The sequence below is a fragment of the Gopherus flavomarginatus genome, chromosome 2 (genome assembly GCF_025201925.1).
Source record: "Gopherus flavomarginatus isolate rGopFla2 chromosome 2, rGopFla2.mat.asm, whole genome shotgun sequence".
Lineage (NCBI taxonomy): Eukaryota > Metazoa > Chordata > Testudines > Testudinidae > Gopherus > Gopherus flavomarginatus.
This window is the reverse complement of record NC_066618.1, coordinates 48,524,341-48,549,958: the sequence shown is the minus strand read 5'-3', so window position 1 is coordinate 48,549,958 and position 25,618 is coordinate 48,524,341. Positions and strand designations below refer to the sequence as shown.

General features: G+C 42.2%; 1 protein-coding gene across 3 annotated transcripts in view; it reads left to right on the top strand.

Moving 5' to 3' along the window:
• The window catches only part of CALCR (calcitonin receptor), a 243,969-nt gene extending 218,605 nt beyond the window's left edge, over positions 1 to 25,364 (top strand). The window contains exons 12-14 of one of the 3 annotated variants that reach the window (XM_050939598.1): positions 5,518 to 5,559; positions 16,176 to 16,421; positions 24,212 to 25,364. In XM_050939598.1, coding sequence (XP_050795555.1) covers positions 5,518 to 5,559; positions 16,176 to 16,397 — 264 coding nt within the window. In that variant the 3' untranslated portion in view covers positions 16,398 to 16,421; positions 24,212 to 25,364. Of the gene's footprint in view, positions 1 to 5,517; positions 5,560 to 16,175; positions 17,697 to 24,211 lie in introns of those variants that run through there. The other 2 variants (XM_050939597.1, XM_050939599.1) reach the window with 2 other exon arrangements.
• Positions 25,365 to 25,618: the final 254 nt, after the last annotated feature.

Sequence of the window (25,618 nt, the reverse complement as noted above, 5' to 3'; positions counted from 1 at the left end):
ATGGAAAAAATCTAGCCATCAATTCAAGAAGACACACAAATGTCCCAAGGCTGGTAAATTTGAACATACACTAGGGCAAGGTTCAAAAGAAGGCTGCAGTTCAGGTGATCTTGGTAGAGTTTCAGTAGTTAAATTTAAAAAAATTTCAGAAGCAGTAACTAAACATGTTAATCCTAAAATAAATGTGTTAATCCTAAAATAACGTCAGTCCTGACGTATGCTCTCCACTCCACAATCAATGTTACCACATCTCTCAGTCAAAATATAGCAGGAGAGCTTAATTACTGCATACTGTGGGTAGAAGAGGCAGAGAGGGGGCTATTTGATGGAGAATGAGTACCCTCAGCTTCAGCAAAGATTGCAGAAGCTCGAGCACAAACTAATGGTATCAGAAAAGAACACGGGAGATACAGAAAAGAGAAATTTAAGGAGTAATCTGCACATTGTGATCCTCAAGGAAGGAATCAATGGCCCCCACCAATGACATTCTTGGAAATGCAGCTCCCTGCTGTTTAAAGCTAGAGTACAAACACAGCAATCTTAAAATCAATTGTACCCTAAATCCCCTGGCTCAGAAAACACAAGGCTAATATCTAATAATACTTTGGCTCTGCAGTTTCACAGTTAAGGAGAAAGTACATGCAGAGCTGTGAACCCTGGTGGAGCAAAAATAAAAATGGGAAAGATTTTTCAGCATAAGTACAGAAGGAAAGCATGCCATCTATTTAGGTAAAGATACAGATATCCCAGAGAGTGAAAGTATGTTTACACAGCCCACAGGAGCAAGCCTCCCAGCCCAGGTTGGCAGACTTGGGCTAAGGGGCTCCCACTAGTGCTCTAAAAATAACTGTGTAGTCAGTGTTTCAAAGTTGCCGCTTAGGCTCTGAAGCCCACCCTCATCCTCAGGCTTGCTTCCATGGGCCATGTAGCCATCCCGTAACAGTCTTGCAGTATCAGGCAGAGCTAGTGGTATATATAGGAGCTGGGATACTCATATTTCACAACCCCAATGAAGTAGCAACTTCTATACAACAGAAAGTGTCTGAGGTCCTAATGTTGAAGAACAAGCAAGTCACTCTCTAGTATTTAGTGTCACTAAAAGCAACTAGCAGTGTCATCTATTTTTTCAGCTTAATATTAGAAACCTATGCTGTGTGAGTATTCTTGATCTAATCCTAGTAGTGTGTATTAGTCTAAATCTCATTAATACACTGATTTCCTCCTATTCTGGAAAAGGAAGCTGGAAATATGTCTTCTGCAGTGCCCCCTCGCTCCTTGTAAAACTCTCCTGTGCCGTGATGCATCTGAAAAACAAAAAAATGTTTTAGGCTGCTGGTGTGGTGTGACCACTGCTGACCATGCCAACCAGGAGTGTGTCACTGCTCCTTGTGTTGTCCCCATCGGCTTGTTGTATCCACTTGTTATCTCTTGTCATATTTACATTGTAAGCTTTTGGGGGCAGGCACTACCTTTTGTTTCTGTCTTTGTGCAGAATCTATCACAATAGGGCCCTGATCCCTGCCTGCGGCCCTTAGGTGCTACTGCAATACAGATCAATAAATAGTCATGCTTTCAAAGAAGGTTGGCAACTGGCCCAAAGTGATGCAAATAAGGCTGAACACAATTTCCATAAGGGGCAGAACAAGTGTTACTCTGGCCACTTCTCCCTTAACTCAGCTCCTAGAATTGTTTTAATAGGGGAAGGAGCAACAAGTGCTTCAATGACGATTAAAAAGAATGTGGAAAGTGAGTAAACTTTGATACTTGCAAACTAGGGGCCTCAGGCTGGGATCTTGAGAGGATTTGGGATTTGTGCAGGGATGCTGTAACAATTTCTATAGTGGGAGTGCTGAGAGCCATTGAACCTAACTGTAAACCCTGTATTTAATGGAATCCACTTCAAGGCAGGGGGTGCAGAAGCACCTAATTCCAGCACCTATGGGTTTGTGAGATGTATCTTTTGGCATACATCCCAATCATAAACAGTCCTGCACACCTCTTCCCCCCCTCTATTTAACTGCTCTTGTATCTTATCCTACTCTCACCTGAAGCCAAAAGCAGAGGAAGAGGGTGGGGATATAATAAGGGATTTGTCCACTAGATTACAGTGCCTGTCATGATATTAGGCTGTTCTTCCTTGCAAGCACAGATCACACTGGGTATGTACACACAGCACTGGGGAGTGAGTGGGTGTGAGCCTCCTAGCCCAGGTTGACAGACTTGGACTAGCGGGGCTCACACTAGTCTCTAAAAATAGTTATATAGACAGCACTTTGAACTTGTCGGTCATGCCCACCTTCCCCAACCCGCAGGCTTCAGAGCCTGCACTCCAGCCCAAGTCGCAATTTCAAAGCACTGTCTATATAGCAGTTTATAGAGCACTAGCATGAGCCCCATTCACCCAATTCTGTCGATCTGGCCTGGGAGGCTCTCTCCCAAATGCTGTGTAAACATACCCACTGCTGTTCAGCAGACGTACTGGCTCAGTATGCAGCCAGCCAGCTGGCATTGAGCTTGTAGTACTTCTACTGCCCTTATCAGTAGCCCAAGTGGCCCTCTTTTGACAGCAGTGAACTGACCTGGTCTTTCCAGAAATCAAGCTACATTTTTTCCAGATGCTGAACATCAGCCCTTACTGGCGGTGAGGGACTGTGAATAACCTGTGATCTTTTTGGTTTTGTTATGGCCACGAGGATGGTATGTCCAAATTGTAATGCTTCATACTATGAATTCTGTTACTGTAGCTTTCACTCTGGATTAATCAGTCATCTCACAGTCTCCGTTTCCACGTTCTCCATGTTTTCCGTATAATATAGAGAAAACAGCTCCCAAGCTGAGAACAGAGATGCCTTTTTTGAAGTGTTTTCTTTATTCCAAAACCATAGATTAACAACTTCTTGAACATTCATTATCCCTTCAAAGAAATTGCCCTCAAAGTTGCAGGGCCATGCATGCTGAGGGTGGAGGCAAGTGGGGTAATTTGTCCCAGACCCTGGACCCCACAGGGACCCCGCTATCCCTGGCCTGGCGGCGGTCTGGGTCTTTGGCAGCATTTCAGCGGCAGGGGGCCCTTCAGTCACTCTGAGTCTTCCACGGCATTTCGGCGGTGGGAGACCCTTCAGTGCTGCCGAAGACACAGAGTGATGGAAGGGCCCCTCCGCCTCCGAAGACCCTGACCGCTGCCGGTGAGTACAAGCGCCGCAGCTTCCCCGCTTTGCCCAAGACCCCCTGAATCCTCTGGGTGGCCCTGCAAAGTTGCGTCTGATTTTGGCAAAGCTTGTTTCTAATTTCACTATGGAAGATTTGAAGTAAAAAAACAATACATAAAATAGATACCACATATATGTTCAATATCTTACTATAAGAGTGCCATGAGAATTAAGCCTGAACACAGCCTTATTACAGTATTAGGATAGTTTATCTATTGTTACACCATGCATACTGTGCTACTCAGATAATGAGTGTTAACAGTTCATGCTAACACAAGAGCAGAGGAATTTAAAAAGCACTTTGGCAAAGCTAATGGAGAGAGATTCCAATGCTCTCTTCTGAAATATCTTGGGGAGGGAAAAAATTGACAGTACTGAAAACAGGAACGTGAAGCCAATGTAGAAATAGATTTTTTTTTCTGGTAGGCTAAGAAATGCATCTTTGAAAAATGCTTGGTTGTATAAATGGAAAGCTATCTAAACTTTAAAGCAGGATTAAGCTTCCACTCAGAATAATGCACAGTCAGCTACAACCGAGTTTTTCAGAATCACGGGAAACTTTTGTTTCTTTAAATTACAGTAAGTGAGCATTCGTTTTCATTCGTATGGATTGTATTTTCTTATGTACTGTCTATGGTGTGTATGCCATAGAGGGGAACACATCATAAAGTGTTTTACTGATGTAGCTGTGTCACACCTAAGGGCCAAATCCAGTAGCGCAAAAGGAGCTTTAAAGCTGGCTTGACTGTCCCATTGAGGTTGGCTGGAGAAAAGGGGATGAGGCAAAGCATAAAAGTAACTCACCAGTTCCCAGTTGCTGCGCCATAGGCAGCTGGGCAAAAATGGCCACAATTTAGAGCAACCCTGGAAGGCAGATCAACTCCTGGAAGGCAGGATCAAGGAGCAGCAAAGGGGAGAATGCTAGCCATTATGTTGCAATTTCCCCCTAAAATTTCCCCCTAAAATTATTTTATTACTGTTTAAGGAATATTTTAAGTGATCTAAAATGAATGCACTTGACATTAAATGTGGCTATGTAATGCTATTAATAAGATCTACTATACCTTTTAGAACACAGTACAGAAATCTTTTAAGAAAAATTCTTTTCTACTTAAGTGGTTCTGCATTGCAGAACCTAAGTGTGAGAAATTGCTCTTCTCTACTTTATGCATCCTCATCACGTGTTCCTGACCTAACACTGTTTCATTTTGCTGTAGCACTAATGAAATATCCCTCTTGACTCCTATTGTGTTACTTAGATTAATTTTAAACAGTGACGGTCAAGTTAGGACCAATGTTCTCTCTTTTTTATTTGTTCTCTATCCTCTTGCTCACCCCATTCTCTCTCCAACTTCTTTCCCATCCACTGATGCTTCCATCCACCCATGTAGGCATATGTGGCCTCTCATTCCCAGGCTCACTTCTCCAAAAACACATTCCAGTTAAGAGCTCCTGGGCATAGATATCGACTTCATGGGTGCTCCAGGGCTGGAGCACTGATGGAAAATAATTAGCGGGTGCTTAGCACCCACAAGCAGCCAGCTTCCTCCCTCCTGTACCTCCTGCCCACCGGTAGCCCTGCCGCTCAACTCCTCCCCGTCCCTTCCAGCATCTTCCGCCCACCACGATCAGCTGTTCCACAGCATGCAGGAGGCATCTTGGAGGAGGGGACAGGAGAAGGCAAAGTGGGGTCAGGAAGAGGTGGGGTGGGAATAGGATCTTGAGAGAACAGGTGGAGTGGGTGTGGCCTGGAGCGGAGCAGCAGTTCTGCACCTCAGGGGAAGGAGGAAGCCGACACCTGTGCTCCTGGGGCACTCCATTCCTGCTGAAAAAAGAACATGTGACACCTGGCCTGTACTGCTCCCCTCGCATCCCTCTTCCGAAAGAAAAGCAGTAGCATCTAGGTCACTCAACTTCCCCCCATTCTTTCTCAAGATTCCCTACCAATGAGCTGCTCTGCTCCTAAGCTTGCCCCCTTACCTTGGACTAGTATCTGCCCTTTTAATGACCCTTTTCTAGCACTCCCTGACAGGAAGCAACTGTAATGCTTAAAGGCAAAAATATGTGAACTGAAATGGCTGGTAATGACAGTAGACCATGACAACATAGGCACGAGTAAAACATGGTGGAAAGGCAAAAATCAATGGGATACTGTAATACCTGACTATAAACTATATAGGATGGTCATTTGAGGTTGTGGAGGTAGGAGTGTAGCATAATCCCTTCATCTCATGACTCTGAGCCTTAAATTAACAATAATGCACAAACATGGAAACATTCTAACCTATTTTCTTTTTGCTTTTCTTAGGGCTTACTTGTTGCAACTATATTTTGCTTCTTCAATGGAGAGGTAAGCATGTGAAGTTCATCAACTGTACTGAACCAAATTCAGCCTCTTAAAATAGTTGGACTGTTGTTCACAATTAACATAACTGGAGCACCATAAATCTGTATTTTAAATGCACATACGATGCAGTGCTTTACACTTTCACTGCACTGTAGAAATGCTATTTTTTCCTTGCAACGTCACTGGAAGGTGCTTGAGTTAGGACTTTGATTTTTACGAGAAGATGGTGGGAAATGAAGTCCAGAGGATGAGGTTCTCACTCTTTACCCTCTCAGTTTAATCTAAGTCAGAGGAAAGAAAAAAATAGGTTGCATTCTATATCAGCCTCCTTCACTTACCCAAATTCTGCCTCCAATCCAGAATAGCTGGATGATTGGATAAAATAATCAGCAGTGAAATAGTCAATGGTGCTAATATGTGAATTTTGAGCATTAGGCACCATTATCGACACCCTGTTGAGATGAATGGAAGTCATGCAAATCTCCCAGAGCTTTTATTTCTATCTATATCCATAAACCTAGAAACTATTTTTAATCATAGCTTTTATACTGCAAAAAGTAATTGAGTTCCCAGAGAAATGCTGTCATGAAGGACCACAGTATTCTGTCTCAGTCCAACCCTTAACCCGGGGTAGGCGAGCTGGTTTTCAGTGGCACTCACACTGCCCAGGTCCTGGCCGCCAGTCCGGGGGGCTCTGCATTCTAATTTAATTTTAAATGAAGATTCTTAAACATTTTAAAAATCTTATTTACTTTACATACAACTATAGTTTAGCTATATATTATAGACTTATAGAAAGAGACCTTCTAAAAACGTTAAAATATATTAGTGGCACACGAAGCCTTAAATTAAAGTGATTAAATGAAGACTTGGCACAGCACTTCTGAAAGGTTGCTAACCCCTGCCGTAACCTTAAAAGTTAACTTGCTTTTCTAATTAAACTAAGCGATACAAACTCTTTGCATCATATAGTCAGAGAAGCAGTTCTGTATCATTACGATGTGCCATTTCATTCACTCATTTGAGGATCAGCATTGACCTCTCTTAAGGTTTATGATTTGTAAGTCATAATTGATAAATAAAAACCCTTGAGTGAAAGTTCTTTCCCACTCTCTTACAGCTGAATCAATGTTATGTGCCTATTACTGCTTTTAGGTCTATTCCACTATAATACTGGTATTATAAATATAAATAGCTTGGTAAGAGACATCAAGAGCTGATTTAATATCTACAACAAGCCACTTTCTGAAAGGCAGTGTAGCAAAAAAATACTTTTGAAACATATTGGGAGCATTACCATGGCACTCTGCTGACATTAAAACAAGGTATCTCTTGTAAAAATTGGATGCACTTGAAGAGGTCAATTTTCAGCATTGTACGCAACTTCCTTCAACAAAAATCAAGACTCAATATGTTACCCCATAAAGCTACACACATCTGTACATACATTAATGACTAATATGGCTGGTATAATAACATGGATCATAATTAACTGGATAATCAGTGGGAATAATTACACAATATTGGCCATGCTTTTAATCAAGCCTCCTGCAGGTGCACATAACTGTGGGAATAACTTTGTGTTTAAATTTAAGGCTATCTGAACTATAGAAATGTAGGGCTCAATGCGACCTCAAGAGGTCATTTAGTCCAGATCATTTAGACACTGAGGCAGGATTAAATATACTAGATTATCCCTAATAGAAATCCTGGATAGAGTCCCAAAATCAAAGACATAGAATCTAAATGGATTAAGGGCTAGATCCACCAAAGGACTTTGGTACCTAACTCCAACATTTAGGCACCACTGAGATCCTCAAACCCCCTGCTCAGCCACTGCCTAAACTAGTAGGCACCCAAAGTCACTAGGGTTGCAATCCACAAAGGTACTTTGGTGCCCAAGCCCTGTTTTTAGGTACCACTGTGATCCACAAAACTCCCACTTGCCCGCTGCCTAACCCTGCGTGCATCTAAATTCATTTGGTGCGAAAGATTTGTAGTAAAGATTCCCTAAGCACCTATGTTTCTGAGCATGCACACTGCTCCCTCACTCTAGAGTGATTCACAAACCAGGGAAGATAGGCGTTCGTCCAACTAACTTGCATGTGGAAAATCAATCCAGTAGGCAAGCTCAGAGCCTGCCTACCAGATCGGATCCCTCAGGCAAGTTCACACAAAACAGCTGAGGGTGGAGTAAGGAGGAGGACTTCTCTTATAATCTGTATGCTAGCAGCTAGCACAGTAACCCACAATATGGGAGTCCCTGGTATGAGTCCCCCTTTCTCCTGCAGGGAGATTTGATTTGAAGGGATTTGATCAGGGATTGGGTATATCTCAGGTAAGTGCCCTAGTCACTGAACTATATAGTCATTCTACCTCTTCACTCACCCAATTAACATTTAATTATACAATTATTTAAATAAAGTGAAACAACTTCAATAGGAAAGATGGACAGAGACCAACACCGGAACATTGCATAGCCCTGTGGTTAGGGTACTCAATTCAAATCCCTTCTACCACTGGAGCGGGAATTCCTACTTCCTAGGGAGTACCCTATCTGCTGGGTTAACGATTACAAAGGAGGTCCTACACACACACACAAACACACAGCTGTTTTGTTTTGGGCTTCGCATGCAACATAGGCACCTAACACTGTGAGAGGGGCCGGGCTTAGCATACACCCCTCAGGTCAGCATCACCAGAGGTTAGCTTAGGTGCTGGTGTTGTAGACCACAATCTAAGTTGTCTGTCTCTCCCCATTGACTGTAGAGGGAGCCCAGACACCTAACTGAGACTTTGTGGATCACAGCATAGGTGATTTTCTAGGTGCTTAAAAAGTTAGGTGCTGCAATGTACTGCAACACCTAAATCCCTTTGTGGCTCTCACCCTAGGTGCCTAAATTTCTGCCAGTGAGCATGTAGGCAGCTGCCTCAGGCGAGGTGCATGGGTGCCTATCTCACACCAAAGACCCAGAAGGATGCTGAAAGTAGGTGTTCCCCTGCCTATATAGCTTGCTAGGCAGGTCCAGTAGGTGTACTCAGCACACACCAAACACCCCCAAACAAACAGAGGTTTGGACAGCCCAACCCCGCCCTTGCCTTTTAACCCACTGATTAGAGCTGGGCTGGATGTGGAAGACCCAGGTTCAATTTCCCCCTCGGCCAAATGTGAAGAAGGAATTTGAACTAAGTTTCCTCCCCCACCCCCCCACCCCCGGACTATGGGGGTACTCTGGAGCAGAGTTCTCTCAGTCTCTCCTGTTGAAGCTGTTCCATTGTGTATGAATAATTAGTCACTGGAGCAGGGTAACTGTAATCTGGGTCTGCTCCCTCCCAGATGAATGCCCTGACCAGTGGGCTATTCTCTCTCTGGGCCAATGCATATTTAATGATTTATATGCAGTGGAACTGTGGTAATCAGCTTATTCCTGGTTTCCAAGTATAACAATGAAGTTGTGTCCTGTGTGTCCTTGTAAACAATTACAATGTGGTCATAGATAATACATTGCAAAGTATTACTTGTAAATTAGATAAGACATTAGCTGACAGAATATGAATTATTATATGGTTTACTAATTTACGCATAATGTGGTGTTAAAAAATCAAAGGCCAAGTTTCAGGAACATTACTAAGTATGAAATATATATCACAATTTTCTTATTTTCTTACAATATGTACATAAAATTAGGAATTAGAATTAATACATTCATAGTAAGGAATTATACCATATTCATTTCACTACTCAAAATTCTTAATACTTACTCAGGTCACTCAGTTTCTCTGGCCCATTTATAATTTAGTGTTTGCAATAGTAATGTAGACACTTCTAACTTCTACAAGAGTTCCATTGCAATTCAGTTCCAATAAAATTATCTATTATTTAAAATGAAGTGCTTTGAAAAAAACCGAACATTCAGAATACTTACATTCTTTGGAAATGTTAAAGTTTCCCATTGGCTTCCCTGTTGCTAATTTAAGGCAAGTCAATTACTGTACCAATATCTTCATCAGATCCAGATTCTGGACACTACAAAGTTCAGTGGGTGTTTGGATCTGGCATTCTGTGTTGGCCCATTCAGCCCACTATTTTGATTTGGAGAAGAGTGACTCTTCATGCATTCTTCCAACACACAGCTAAATTGCTGGTGGTAGGAGACCTCCATAGCTGTTAGTGAGTTCCCCAAAGAACGGAGATCTCTGTCCTCTTTGATGACTCCACACCTGATATCTCCAGGACCAGCTTCATAATACTGCTGTTAGTTGAGAGTTGCTTCCTCAGTGTTCAGCCACTCTAAAAATCTTCATCATCTGACTGATTGTCACTCAGCCAGAAGATCCAAATCACTGCGAGGATATCAGGGGGACACAGTGAACACTCAGAATACACACTCATTGGATCCCTTGTCACTATACTCTTATTGACATATATGAGGGTCATCAGAGGAGTAGTCACATACTGTCTCCTAGTGACTGAGTATCCTCTTCTGAACTGCCAACTTGCTATGAAATAGGAGGCAGCTCCATGGCTCTAGCACATCTAGCAAACCTGGACATGACAGAGGCATGTTTGGACTAAATAAAGGCTAAAATTAGATAAGAAATAGGGCCTGAGGTTGAAAAGTGGCTTCCAATTTTGCATGTACAGTGTTGCTCCCCTAAATAACTGCATGTGCATTCTATCACTCGGGTGTCTAACTACATGATTGCATCTGTAGATATGATGGTCTAATGCAGGGGTGGCCAACCTGTGACTCCGGAGCCACGTGCAGCTCTTCAGAGGTTAATATGCAGCTCCTTACATAGGCGCTGACTCCGAGGCTGGAGCTACAGATGCTAACTTTCCAGTGTGCTGTGGGGTGCTCACTGCTCAACCCCCTGCTCTGCCCCAGGTCCTGCCACCACTCCACCCCTTCCCCCAAGGCCCTTCCCCCTTCCCCCAAGCCTGCCATACCCTCCCCACCATAGCCTCCTGTGCACTGCAACACAGCTGATTGCAGCAGGCAGGAGGCATGGGGAGAGAATGGGAGGTGCTGATTGGTGGGGCTGCTGGTGGGCGGGAGACACTGGGGGCTGGAGCGAGGTAGCGAATGGGGGGCTGCTGACATATTATTGTGGCTCTTTGGCAATGTTCATTGGTAAATTCTGGCTCCTTCTCAGGCTCAGGTTAGCCACCCCTGGTCTAATGAATCCATGATGAAATGGCTCATATATATTAACAATGAGAGATGTGCTTAGAAATCTTATCATTTGCACTTACCTTTGCAAACAGCCCATCAGTTAAAAAAGTTACAAGTTAATATTTAGCAATGTCACACAATGTGTGCATACAGCAGTTGTAAAATTCATGAACCCATTTATAGTCGTCAGTAATTTGAAAATAATTATGGGCATATTTTATAGCACATATACCCAAGGCTATCTGCTAGTACATGCAAATCAGGAAGCTGTTGGTAGATATCCAAGTAGCATAAAATGTGCTCACAGTTGTCTAGTCCAAGTGACTGGGCTAACGTGGGTGAAGTGTGGCAGAAAAGAGGAGTCTGGAAAGGTGAAATCCATCCCCAGGAGTCAAGGCTACAATGCAGCCCCCATAGAGCGCCTTTCTCCCGGATGTGGATTTCACCCATAATTGGTAGGTTTTGAGTTATAAAAATAAACACCACCCATAAAAGAATGTCAGAATAAGGGCACTTATATTAAGAAAGGGGCGATTTTACACTCATCCAGTCTAACTTCACAACCATTAGGACTAGCCTTCAGTGATATAATAGACTGAGCTCAAGGCTAGGAGCCAGGAACTACAGTGCTCTCAGCCCAGCTCTGCTAAGAAATCCCTGTGCAGCATTTGGCAAGTCACCTACTTTCTCTACTTCAGTTTCCATCTGTGAAATCGGGATAATAGCAATTAGTTCCCTGCCTCACTCTGAGGATTAGTTAGCTCTGTACATGGCTGTCGAAGCACTAAGTAAACTTATTATAGCAGCAGTGGATGAAGATGATTTTCTACAAACTAGACAAAAGACAAACTCAGTGGATAGGATGACAGGTTTAACACCTGGAAGTGAGAGGCTGTCTCCATAGAGGCCAGTGCTGCAGTCCTTCCTCTGCCAAAATTCTTATTGATTTCAATGGGAGCTTTGCCTGAGAACGGATAGCAGCACTCAGGGCTGGCTCCAGGCATCAGTGGAGGAGACACGTGCCTGGGGCGACAAATGGTAAGGGGCAGCATTCCGTCCATTCTTGGGGCAGCACTGTCTGGGCATCTTTTTTTTTTTCTTTGCTTCGGCAGTTCGGGCAGCAGTCCGAGTGGGTTTTTTCCTCTTCTTTTCTTTCCTTTTTTTTTTGCTTGGGACAGCAAAAATGGTAGAGCCAGCCCTGGCAGCACTGGGCCCACAGTGTTCTATAGAGATTCAGTTAAGCAAACTTATTAATCTTCAGACATTTTCTCTTTCTGGAAAGGTAGTGTCTACACCTCGCCTCCCTTTTGTCCTCGATCACTTTCTTCCAAATTCCAGTTCTTCTTTCAGGTGCAAAAGGGAAAGGGGGGGTTGAATGCCATAATCTTGGTAAAGAGGAGAGATACTGCCCCTGGTCAGCGTAAGCGGCAGCACTAGGCACCTCAAAAAAGGGATTTGGAAGGGACAGTCTGAGATCCACCCCCACTGGTCCTTGGAATTTGCCTGGCATTGAAAGGACCATCTGCTACCCTCTCCCAGAGGTAGGCACTCCAGCATGTGTTACCTCCTGGGTTTCTGGAGAATTCTGGCTGAGTCAACCAGAATTCCTCTTGGGGCTCATGCTGCATCTTGGATCGAAAGAACAGCATAGATTAAAGCAATAGTCAGGTCCTCAGGCTTGGTGAGAGACCATTTCCAAACCTGTATATCCAAATACTGCCAGGTCACTAGAACACAGAGTGATATTTCATGGAAAAACATACTATGACAGAGGTAAGGAAGTAGCATTAATGTGACAGAAGTTCCGTTCCTCAATGATTTACTTTGTACTACTGGGTCATTCACTTCAAGGCAGAAGCAGATGATCTCTGTCCAAAACCAGTGCTCCCAAGATTTATTAGCCTTTCACATCAGTATTTGCAGCAAGCCACACATTCACTTCCTCACTGCAAATTATTTTCCTCTATTCCATACAAGCCCAGCTTACAGCACTGCCCACCAAGACACTGAATAAGAAGCCACTGACCATTACTGATGTCCTAACTAATAGGAAAAGAAGAAAGTGAATGTGTAAATTATGGGGATGATTTTTCTCAGTTCCCTAAGCTGAGAGCTGGTCCCACCCATGACTGCAGAATGTTATTCTTGTGAAGGGACAACAGCAGCACTGCGGTACCTCTCTCCAACAATAACACTATACAGATGGTCTGAGCTTTCTGCATTGGCCTGCTCAGTAGACCATGCTTCCAGTTCTGAGGTTATTTCTAGACTGGAAGGTTGGCCAAGAAAATGGAAAATCTGTTTGAAAATATAGCCATGTATCTTTCTTGCCAAAGAGGTGTGAATGGCTGGCAGAGGACAGAAAACATTTTAAAGAGCTGAAGAATCAAGTAAACCAAACTTCCTCCTTATTTTAGACTTTGGTTTATTTCATGCATCATTGTGGTGTAACACCCAGTTGATAATCTCTTTGATTATTAACATAATAATATAGTGCACATGATTTTTAAAAGCACAGTCATGTAGCTAACAAATTTCAAATCTGCAAATGAATAGTTTTAAGTAGCAGAGGATATGATTATTTGAGATCAGTTCACTATTCCTTGGCATTAGCACAAAAATACAGTTTAACTCAATTTGTGAGTGCAGCAGAATCTCATAAACCAAAGGTTCAGTGAAGAATTAAAAACACATATACTTTAACCTTATGCGTTTGGTACTACATGGAGCTCATTCATTTTAATTCATGGCACTTTTAACCCTGGGTTGACTTTGGAGAAGAATGCCTGCACTCTTCCAAACTCTCAACAATCAAAGTTTTACCCCCTGATGATATCAAAATGAGCTGCTACTCACAGTAGATTGTGCAGCTCTTCATACTATGATCAGGCCTCTCTTCTTTAAGTCATATTCTTCCCTAACCTGCATTTGTCCTGGTGCAATCTCAGACCACAGCACAAGTAAAAGCAGCTTGAGAGTGCATGAGGGCCTCACCCACCCTCTGCAGCAGCATTCCCTCCCACCCTGGACCCACAGGGGTCTTTTCGCTGGTCCTGGGATCCTCATGGAGAATGAAGAGGGAAGACATAGGTGGGCCAGGCAGAAGACCAAAGGACACATTGTCTCCTCCTCCCAGCCACATGGAGCTTACTCAGAAAGGGTAAACCCCAAATCATCTTTTCTGCAGAGCACACTCCAGTAGCATCCAGGGCAGCGATGGCCAGGGGGAGTCCCTGCTCACAGTGCAGCCCCAATGGAGTTAAGAATCCTGTGGCACCTTATAGACTAACAGACGTTTTGGAGCATGAGCTTTCGTGGGTGAATACCCACTTCATCAGATGCATCTGACGAAGTGGGTATTCACCCATGAAAGCTCATACTCCAAAACGTCGGTTAGTCTATAAGGTGCCACAGGATTCTTTGCTGCTTTTACAGATCCAGACTAACACGGCTACCCATCTGATACTTGACCCAATGGAGTTGTGTTCCAAGGTAAGTAAGGGGGGGGAAAGGGCTGCTGGTGGCTAGAGCCAGTGTAGAGAAACAAGGTTTCTGCACAGGTTGCCCTGGCCTCGCGCTGATCCAACAGGTTTCAAAGACTGCCCTCCAGGCCTTTCCCCACGGGTGGGTGGGAAACCCTATCTCCTCCTGCTCCATAGAATGATGTGGGGAAATTCTCTGAATGAATCCTTGCAAAGATTGCTTCCCCTGGTCCCTTCATATGGGTTTCACTGATGTGAGCCACTGTATTTACACACAATATGAACCACTGCAAGGGTGAAAGCTGCTCATTAAGTAACTGAAATCCATACAGGACTTACCTACAATTCTGTACTATAGCTTTGCCACTGTATTAGCAGTGCCTTGTCACATTAGATCATACCGGAGCTCCTTTTCACTAATTGAATTTCTTCAATGGCATGATACGAAAACCTCATTAATGCAGCTCGTTCCGCTCAGTATTACCATAATAAACTTTGGTCATGCCCCTTACAAGTCAGGATGCACAGTGGTTTCCAGTATAATCTTAGGCTTTTTTTGTGCTTGGCCTATAGCACAAATACATTCAGACATTCTTGAGTTATGGGAGAGTAAATAAAAACAACACTTCTCCAGCTAAAAACAATTCTAACCACATTGTCTTCAACTGGACTACAGCAAATAGATGAGATGGCTAACGTTTTTGTTATGTATTAAGAGCCCTGCACTTGCTTGCTTACTCACAAATGTAGTCCTGTTGAAGTCAGTGCAACTACTTGCATGAGGAAGGATTTTTAGGATCACTTGGCTTGGCCCTTGGCTTAAAAATACAAAGTTGCAAGCAACTGAAATATCCTTTCCTAGCATAGTGACATAACCCACTGTATGCTCTGTAAGCATCTCAGAGTTTTAGCAATGCCTAATGAAGCCTCACCTTTATATGACATGATAGTAACTTCTCTCCATCCCACCAGAGAGGCACAGAGGCTGCTGCTGCTGCCATTTGTGTGAGGATGACATTTTACTGTCTATGACCTAATAAAATGCATTAGAATTCGGGCATTACCAGGGATCTGAACAACACTAAAATGTTGCTACCCAAGTCAAAGGTACAGCCCATCTTAGGGCTCTTCTGGGTGTTTAGACACAGCCCTGAGCAAAGGCTGGTAGTTAATCTGTACCACCCCGGAGCACTGTGACACAGGGGCACATCCGTATGTCTCAGTTCCTCACCTTCTTGCTCCCAGCGTAGTTAGTTACATCACGTTGTTGCAGTAAATTACTACCCACCCCAACATTCTGGCTTTGTCTGTTCCCCTATTATTTTCCACACACCTGCTTTGGGGAAGGAGCAAGCAGACAAGTACCCCATTCGCTCCTTCGTGCTTGGACCCAAGGCCTGGGAATGGCCAGTGAGGATGTTAAGGAGGTTTGGTATTCCCCTGCATGGTTATATAGGCCACGTCACAATTGGGCCCCCAGCTCTGAAATATTGTCTGAGGAAATTGCTTTCTCCTCCTCCCCGTGATGGTGTATGTACGAAGGATGAAAACCAGCACCTGGTAGTGGGCCAGCACCAAGGTCTGTGCATCACTTCAGTTTTAGTATTCCTAGCTAGTTTAGCCGAGGCAAAATGTCCTGAGTGTACACCACTTAAGCTACACTGCTGAAGTTTTACTTAAGCATTGTGTGCTGGCTTTCTGCACTGAGGACATTTCACACGCAATAAAATTATTCTTGAATACTTCTCAACCAGTTCTAACCTCAAAGCAAGGTGGAGACAAGATTAAAATAAACATTTGGTGAAAAGCCATGGCACTGGGTTAATATTGCAAAGTAGAATTTCCAGCATAATCAAAAAAGGGAAGGGAGCCAGCTTGTGCCTTGTGATACCAGTTCAAATCCCAGCCAACTCCACTGACTAATTATAATGATAAAACTATTGCTTGGCTTCCCTTGCAGGTACAGGGCGCTCTAAAAAGGCAATGGATGCAGTATAAGACCCAATGGGGGCAAAGACGACGCGAGCACTGCTCTACGCGATCTACCTCCTGCACAGCAACATCTATCACCGAGGTCCCCGTTTATCTGTATCATCATGAGTCCACCAACGAACAGTTAAATGGAAAATACATAGATGACTCTGAACTCGTTGCATTAAAATCTGGAGAGACGTCTGACTAGTTCTGAGGAAAACAAGACAAACAGGTCATTTTGCATTCTGTTCATGGCAGGGTGGGGAGAAGGGAAGGAGTGCAGACTTGAGTGCCACTATGAGAGAGTGCTAAACAGGACACATCATATGCAAACTATAGAAGCATCAGCTTTGGCCAGTGACAGCCCAGCGAGAGTCTGCCTGAGAGAGGTGGATATAGTATTTGATACTACTACAGCATGCTGCTTTTAGAAACGGGACTGAGGATGGAACTATTCAATGAAACATTTGGATTTTCCATAGTTCCTTCTATTGGCCATATGGCACACAGATTCAATAGTCGTAACAATTCAAGTTATCCCATAGCAGATATAGATGAACGGATTAGTTCATAGAAAGGAGTGTTCAGTTTCCAGACTGGACTAACTACACGAAAGATTGGAATTGTTCAGTATTTGTTGCTTTAAATACCCTTCTTTCACCCTAGACTTTAAACGATCATCTCTCATTAGGTGTAACAGGCTTGGAATCGTTGTTGTTTTCATTTTGATCAGCTCTGCTGCTTTCCTGAAAATGGTTGCACTTGGGTGAGAGGGGAGAAACCCATCATTCCAGGGTATTCAAATCCTTAGCTCAAAAGGATTTCATATAGAATTACCCTCCTGACATCAGGTATATAATAGAAATGAAGGTAAACTATTTATTGTATTAAAAGCATTCAACACTAGTAGGCATAAGCATCGGTAGAGAAACAAAACACTTCTTTGGGAGCCTCATGAAAGTCCTGGAGAGATCTCAAAAATACTTTTTTGTTTGAGCTGTGCTAGTTGTTCGATAATATTCATTAATAGGAAAACTGTAGCCATAATACTCCACCCAGCAATCTGATAAGTAAGGAACAATTTTGCACTATGAATAAACTGTGAAATGTATTTGGAAATTAAGATTTTTGTTAATTGCTGTTGACACTCTGAGCCTCCAGTTGGTGCATATTTGCCTGTCTAATGAAGTTGTGTGCTGGCAGAAAAGGAGGCCAGTGGAGGGGATGAGGAACTAGTTTATACCAGGGTCACAGCTGAAGAAATATTCATTATTAGAAAGTCAACATTTTATGTAATTATTAAACACTAAAGGTCTTTTTATTATTGTTAAATGAGTCTTACAGCCAAGGAGTAACTTATTTATAGCTGTATGGCTATGTCAAATGACAGTCACACACCATTGGGCTGAGTAAAATAGCTACAATTTCTTTTCAAAGGTGAATGTAAAAGTCCTTGCAATTGGATAGGACCAGTGCCTGGGCAGCTCTGAGTACAACTTGTCAAACATTTTTGACAAACTCTCTTGTACCAAACTTTTCTTTTATTTTTTGCAAAAAAAAAAATGTAGAGTCAGTGACATCAAAACATTCCATGAATTGTGTCAATTTCTTTGAATTGTTTCAGTTAAAAAAAACCTAAAATATTTGTAAAATCATGTTTCATTTTGACATTTTCTAAATGAAATATTTAAATTATTTTATTCAAAAAGACTACGCAGAAATCTCCTTTTAATTTTTTTTTAAAACGCTCAATTGAAATAAAAACAATAAAATGTTTCAGGTCAAACAAAATATTTTGTTTGACCTGAATCTTACATCTTTCTAACTTCTGATTCAGTGAAAAAAAAATTTAAATCTGTTTTTTGCCCCTAGAATTGCAAGTGAACCAAAAAACCTATTGTTCACCCAGTTCTAGTTCTAGGTGCTTGCAAGTCCTAGGACTTTTCGCCTATAGAATTTATCTTGTATATAAAGTTCCCAAGTATCTCTGAAAGAATGTCCAGTGAAATGTATCACTATTTCTCCTCTGATTTTCATGTAGTTGGGTAATTTTAAAACCAACAATGAGTACTTGTACAATGAGGTCTTGACTTTTTTATTAGGTTAACCAGTGATTTGACACCTTTAAAAATAGGCCAGAAAGAGGCCATCCATTCAGTTTGCCTCCACCTCTGTCTATTGTGTGATCCATGTATATTTGACAGCACAATTCTACCAGCCTCAGGCACAAGGAATGAAGAACAGAAGGGAGACAGTCACATCAGTTACATACCTCTGATGCCACAGACCTACCTGCTCCTGTCTTTGATGTCTCAATATCAGCATTCAGCCATGTGTTGTTTGAAGGTTGATTTAGCACTTGTATCACAATCCCATCTCTGGGATTCAACGAGGAGACGCGATAGGGAAACAAGGGAGAACCATGGAAGTAGGGAGTGGAAAGGAGAAGGAAGAAGAGGAGGAGGAAATACTATCTCTGATGTCACAATTCCACTAACCAGTGACTTTTGCAGAGGCACCAGCTAGTTAAAAATATATTTTAAACTCTCTTTCTTCTTTCTTTACTTGCGGAGATTCCATCCAAGGATTTGATTTTCCCCTGCAAGAATCAAAGACTCAGTTAAGGCATAAACAAGTAATTGTGCTCTACTCGTAGCGCTGCATCGATTGCCTAAAGTATAATTAGTTCTGAGAGTCCTAATCTCAGAGTTTGCCAGGTAAGTAAAGGAGGGGAAATATTTCAAATCCAGCACTTTGCTTTACAATGTCAGTGCATTTATAGCTCTTAAGTCTACAGATAGAGGGCCTTATCCTGCAGGAGGAATTCTGAGGAGAAAGAACTGCAGGATCAAGTTTGCATTCTGTTAGGGTGAAATTCATTTGTTAAGCTTTTGCAAGGCCTGTGCAACACTTAACCACTGAGCGTCTGATCCACAGCTATTGAAGTCAACGAAGAGATTCCAATTGACTTAAATGGGCTTTGGATGAGGCCCTAAAGTATTTGAATGGAACTTAAATAGTGCAGACCTTGTGTGGGCCCACTGCACAGACATGAATTTCATGCTTGCTGATATGGGAGAGATTTTAAACATTCTGTGAAGGATTAAGCCCCAAAGCTTTTCTGTGACACCTGCAAAATTGACATGGAGGACTATTGGTTGTACCTAACTGTGCTAACCTCTGCATTCCAACACACATATCGGGACCACATCTTCCTACCAAATGATCTTTCAAGAATGAGTTCACTGACAGTGGAATTCAGAGTTTATTTAATCCAGTGATGTATTTGGGGAGAAAATATAGTCCTGTCCATTCACTCAGTGAAAAAACCTTGGTTGGAGACCACTGAACATGTCTGCTTTGCTGACTGTACAAAAGAAGGTATTTTTTTCGGACACGAGTGTTTTGTGTATTGCTATTTCTACTTTTGCTAGTAAGCTATGATGGGCAATGGAGGACTTAATAGTCAAAGAAAACTAGGCAGCTTTACTATGAATTTTATATTTCTGAACATTTTTGATGCATATTGTACTTTCCAGTAGGGCTCCAGCAGGTGTACTTAATTTCTAACTACAGGAAATAGATAATTGTAATAGAAATGTACATAATATGTAAGGTCTGATAAATGTTTGTGTAACTTATATGTACAAATTGTTTTTCAGAGTCTGTTATATTCATGTAAAGTACAATATTGACATTTTTCTAAGGGAACATCATGTTTTGGCTTCTTCATTCATTGATTCATTCTACTTCATGAACTCAGCTAGAGCAACAAACTTCAGGATCTTGGTTTTCTCTTCATGTGATGGAAATCTCACATTCTGGTGTGAGCCAGAGTAGCTTGAGTGATGTCAGTGGAATTACAACAATTTTCATCAGCTGAGAATCTGGCTTACAGATCTATTTAATTCAATATTAGCTTCACATTGGGACTGCAGGTTAGAGCTGGTCTGAAAGTTTTCATCAAAACAAGGGGAACAGCCATGTTCATCAAAATGAAAATGTTTTGGAAAATGTATGATTTTGATGAAATTTCATTAAAATAACAAAGGCAAAAGAAGGCATTTTGATAAGGTTGAAACATCCCATTCTGACACTTGCAGAATGGAAAGTTTTGATTTTTTTAATTTCCAAATGACTTTTTTCAATACTAAATTAATTGCAGGGTTTTTTTTATATTAAAAGTTTAAAGGTCAAAATTAGAACCAAGTTTTTTGCTCTTGCCACAACTAAACATTTAGAATTTTTTATGTGGGAAACTTAGTTTATTTTTTTTGTTCCATTTTGGAATGAAAAAAAATATTAAAATCATGGTATTTCCTATGAAACAGAAAATCCAACTCTCCCACCCAAGTCTGCTTCATACGCATATTCTCTCCAGAGGTGTCTTCACACTCCATGTAGGCCACAGACATTATAACCATGCCAGCATCACCTAGGCCTGCACAGAAAGCAGCAATGGGTTCAAGCCAGAGTCCTATGTACATAGATTTTCCAATGGCCCCAGCACACCATACAAATTGTACAGAGGGCTTGCAGTTGATAATTAACTCACTAGACTGGAATAATTGCAGCAGTGTTGGAGGGGCTGTTTTTTATGTTGGGGTTTGAGGAGGAGAATTTCACCTCCTAGGTGGCTCTTCCCTGTCCCTGCATACAGTCTGACTACTAAGGTGTTACAAAGTTGAAGTGAATTTCACCTCTGTGCTTTATAGACAGCACTGAAGTCTCCATGACAATGATGGTGAGAACACTTCTATGACCAAGCAATAGCAATTTCTTGGCATGGACAAATCCAGCCATTAGAAATGTTTATTATTCTAGCACATTTCACAAGAACAGCTCCTTTTTCTCCTCCAGGGCCATGCATAACTTATGTACTAGAGTGTCAAAAAGCTGGAAGGAAAAGATGAGTCAATGGGTTTAAAGAGTAGTTTCAGGGAAGACAAAACCTATACCAGGAACTTTAGTAGGACCCCTCTCCTCTGAAACCCCTCATATAACAACTCATTTCACTTAATGTTGGCCCTGGCAGAAGTATTTGTACAGCTGGTTTGTTTGAATAACTAAATCAAGCAGAAAAGTTCTCCTTGCTCTTCTTTATTAGGTACAGAAACTAAACAAAAATTCAAAATGTCACGGCATGGAATGCTAAGACTGTTTTTTCATTTGGTCCATTTAAATGCCTAAGAAATATATTTCAGTTAAAAAAAACTCAGCACAATTGGGAGAAATGGCTTGGTCCACCTTATAAAGTTAGCAGCTGCACTGCCTTAATTAAAGGTTTGCCAGCATTTCCAGTGCAAACTCCCCATTTTCATGTGTTTATAACTTGGCAATAAAACTTCACTGGGATGGAACTTTGTTCTGGGATGCAAAAATCTCAGCGCATTCCTGTTCTTAATTTTTTCCCCGTGCAAATATTAACAAAAAACAATGTTTGGCTCTTTTCAATTATATACATTCTAAAAACTAACAAAATAAAGATGTCCTAGTTTTGAGTGCTTTGCATTTTTGTAACTCAAATATGTCTTCATGATACAGGCAAGCATGTAGGTTTGGCTGTTGCTGACTCATAAGGAAATTTGTATGCATATGCACAGAACAGTAATTGACTCCAACCCAATTATAGTTTACCAAATTTAGGGCCAGATTTTGGCTCTCTTTTTATGGGAAGGGGCATAGAAGGCCTCACTCTTCTAACGGACTGTTCAGGGGCAGCCTGAATCCCAGCGCTTGTGCTCGTTGGGCCCAATCCTAACCACTACATTGAAATCAATGGCAGTTTTGCTACTATGTACAATCACAGCAGCACTGGGACCTTTGAGTTCCAAGGTGCAGGAGGGACACAATTATGGCCACTGCAATATATTTACAAAATGGGGTGAGGATGTGGAGGCAAGACCTCCAAAGAAGCTGACCATCTGAGGCCAGCACTGAGGGGAGCTCACATTCCACCTCCAAAAAAAAAAAAAAAAAAATGCATACAGCCACATTCTTGTGTGTTTGTCTATACAGGCAAAATATAATTCCCTTATAGTCCTAATTTCATATCCACTGCCAGAAACACTGTGCTGTTCTCTGACTTCGCCAATTATTTTTCAGAGGTTGTAATTAAAAGTACCTTTAATATAAAAATAAACATATTACATGTACTCCAGATATTTCTGTGCAGCATGGTATTGTACAGATATTTCTAGATAGACCCTTAATCTATATATAAGCACCTCTGGGTTGAATCTTCAGCCAGCACCTCTTTCAGGACCAGGGAAAAACCTTAAAAGGGAAAAATATCTCTCACCATTGAAAAATAAAGATTAGCATGTTTCCCTCAGTTTAGTACAGTGTAGCTGTGCATCAGAGTTTTAAACCACCTGTTAAATTGTGCATGAAGTCTCAGAGTGGAGGGAGGATCTCTGTTCTGTAGTAAGATGTTTGATTACCTTTGCATGTCATTTGTGGATGTAGATTAGGTGCTCAAGTTTGAGAATGTTGCCCAGAACATGAATGTTGTCTCTTATTACAAGTTGAAAGGGGTAAAAAGACACTATCTCTAACAGGGCACAGATATATTATAGTTTGATAGATGGTTGCATTTGGTTATATTGTGTAATATCAGCCATGTGTGAGAGTGTAAGCTGAGTGTTACAAGACACCACTGGCCATGAGAGAAAAGATAGGTGAGGTAATATCTTTTATTGGACCAGCTTTTGCTGGTGGAAGGCACATGTTCTGAGCGACACAGAGCTCTTCTTCAGTTCTGGGGAAGAAAGCAGCATGTCTGAGCTAAATATAAGTTAGGACAGAAAAAGTGATAAAAGACAAAGCCCCTTTACACAAAGCTATCACTTCATTTCTGATCTTTCAATACTTGTCCTCAAGGGACGCCGATACAACACCTTCAAAAGACTTGCCTGGGAACTTAAATTCATAACTCTACTAGACACCAAAAGCCGTGGACTTAACAGGGACACTGGTTTTCCAGGGTTTTATGACCCATTGCAATTTGTAACACTGCCACCAGCTACCCTTAACTACCCACTTCAGCCCTTTATGCATAACAATCTAACCCTCAATTGCCCACTTCATTTCAAGTGACCACCTCATGCTGGCCCAAACTGTATTTATCTCAGGCTACTGCTACACTAGAGAGCTTACAGGCCTGTGCCACTGTAAGCTCTCTGTGGGTATGGCTACACTCGAAACTTCAAAGCGCTGCCGCGGGAGCGCTGCCATGGCAGCGCTTTGAAGTGTGAGTGTAGTTGCACGTACTCCACCTCCTCATGGGGATTAGCTTGCAGCGCTGGGAGCCACGCTCCCAGCGCTGTGGCACTGTTTACACTGGTGCTTTACAGCGCTGTATCTTGCAGCGCTCAGGGGTGTGTTTTTTTCACACCCCTGAGCGAGAAAGTTGCAGCACTGTAAAGTGCCAGTGTAGCCATGGCCTGTGTAGCTGTTCTAAGCCAATAGGAGAGAGGGCCCATGTCAACTTAACTCCTGCAGCCCCCGTGAGCGGCTGTAGCTATGTCGGCAGGAGAAGCTCTCCCGATGACATAGTGCACCCCTGAGCAACATAATTTATGTAGACTTAAACTGTAGTGTAGCCATAGCCTCAGATATTCTGCTTCCTTCTCCAGACTGGAAGAAGAGCTCTATGTAGCTCAAAACCTTGTACCTTCCACCAACAGAAGTTGGTCCAATAAAAGATATTACCTCACCCACCTTGTTTCTTTCATATCCAGGGACACTGCAAACACACACCTTTTGTGATCTGTTCTGCATTTTTCTCCTCCTTGTCTCCTTGCTCTTTCTCTGTGCATCAGCCAAAAATCGTACACCTTTTCATTGAGATCATTTCTTCTGTACAGCCAGAATTTCCACATTTTATTGCCTACTGTTAATTCCACTTGTGCAGTCCTGTCTGATGTATGTCAAGAGTACAAATTCTTTGGAGATTTATTTTAACATCTACTAGATAATAACAAGTTTTTCACACTAATATTTTAACAAATTACATTACAGTAGAACCTCAGAGTTATGAAGACCAGAATTATAAACTGACCAGTCAACCATACACCTCATTTGGAATCAGAAGTACGCAACCAGGCAGCAGCAGAGACAAAAAAAAGAGACAAAAAAAAAAGCAAGTATAGTACTATGTTAAGCATAAATTACTGAAAAAAAAACACAAAGTTTTTGAAAAAAGATTTGACAAGGTAAGGAAAATATTTCTGTGCTTATTTCATTTAAATTAAAATGGCTAAAAGCAGCAGTTTTCTTCTACATAATTAAGTTTCAAAGTTGTATTAAGTCAATGTTTAGTTATAAACTTTTGAAAGAACAACAAAAACGTTTTGTTCAGAGTTATCAACATTTCAGCTTTGTGAACAACCTCCATTCCCTTGGTGTTCATAATTCTTAGATTTTACGGTATATAAATTAAGGATGCTCATTTTCAACAAAATTAGGGAAAAAGTATTGAGCACATAGTCCAAAAACATTCAGAAACAAAATAAATGATGTCTTCTATCTATCTGCAACTGATTTACTTTTTTTTTAATTAAGCCAGCACCCAAAAGTGGATTTGGAAGCAATTTGGAAGCAATTTACACTGCAGGGCACAAGCCACAACTATCCTATAAAAACTCTAGCTAGTATATACATATGGATGTACTCTTAATTATATAGGGCATAATCCAGAGTTCCATCAACATACACACACTGCAAGTTGAAAGTGGGGGAGAGATCAGGATTTGTATATGGTGTAAAACTCACCTTTACCCACATCTCCAACTCTGGGACTTGTGTGCACAGCTGGACCACCGTTAGAACATCCAGCCTGCATGGCAGCCGGTGGTCCTTTCCCCTGGCAAGAGCTGTGCTAATGTTTCCAGGTCCCCTAGTAGTCACTCAGCTATATTCACTCCTTCTCAGGGAATCATGCTGCTAAGTTCAGCCAGTCCACTTCTCTCACTTCTCCCCCTACCTTGTAACCATGAAGAAATTGCAAGAAACCAGGCTAGAGAGCTTTGGAAGCAGAAGACTTGCCCTGTTTATATGGTGAGGAATCTGCAGGATTCCTGAGACATTTCCACATAAGAGGCACCAGGACCGGCACTAGGGGTTTGAGCGCCCTAGGTGCACGGCAATTTCGCTGCCCTGCACACTGGTCCCGCGGCTCCGGTGGAGCTGCCGCAGTGGTGCCTGCGGAGGGTCAGGTGCTCCGCAGCTCCGGTGGAGCTGTAGCAGTCATGCCTGCAGGCGGTCCACCGGAGCCATGCGAGGAGCCGACCCTCTGCAGGCATGACTGCGGCAGCTCCACCGGAGCCATGGACCAGCAGACCCTCCGCAGGCACCACTGCAGCAGCTCCACCAGAGCCACCTGCCGCCCCCTCCGGCAAAACGGCACCCACCAATTATTCTGGCACC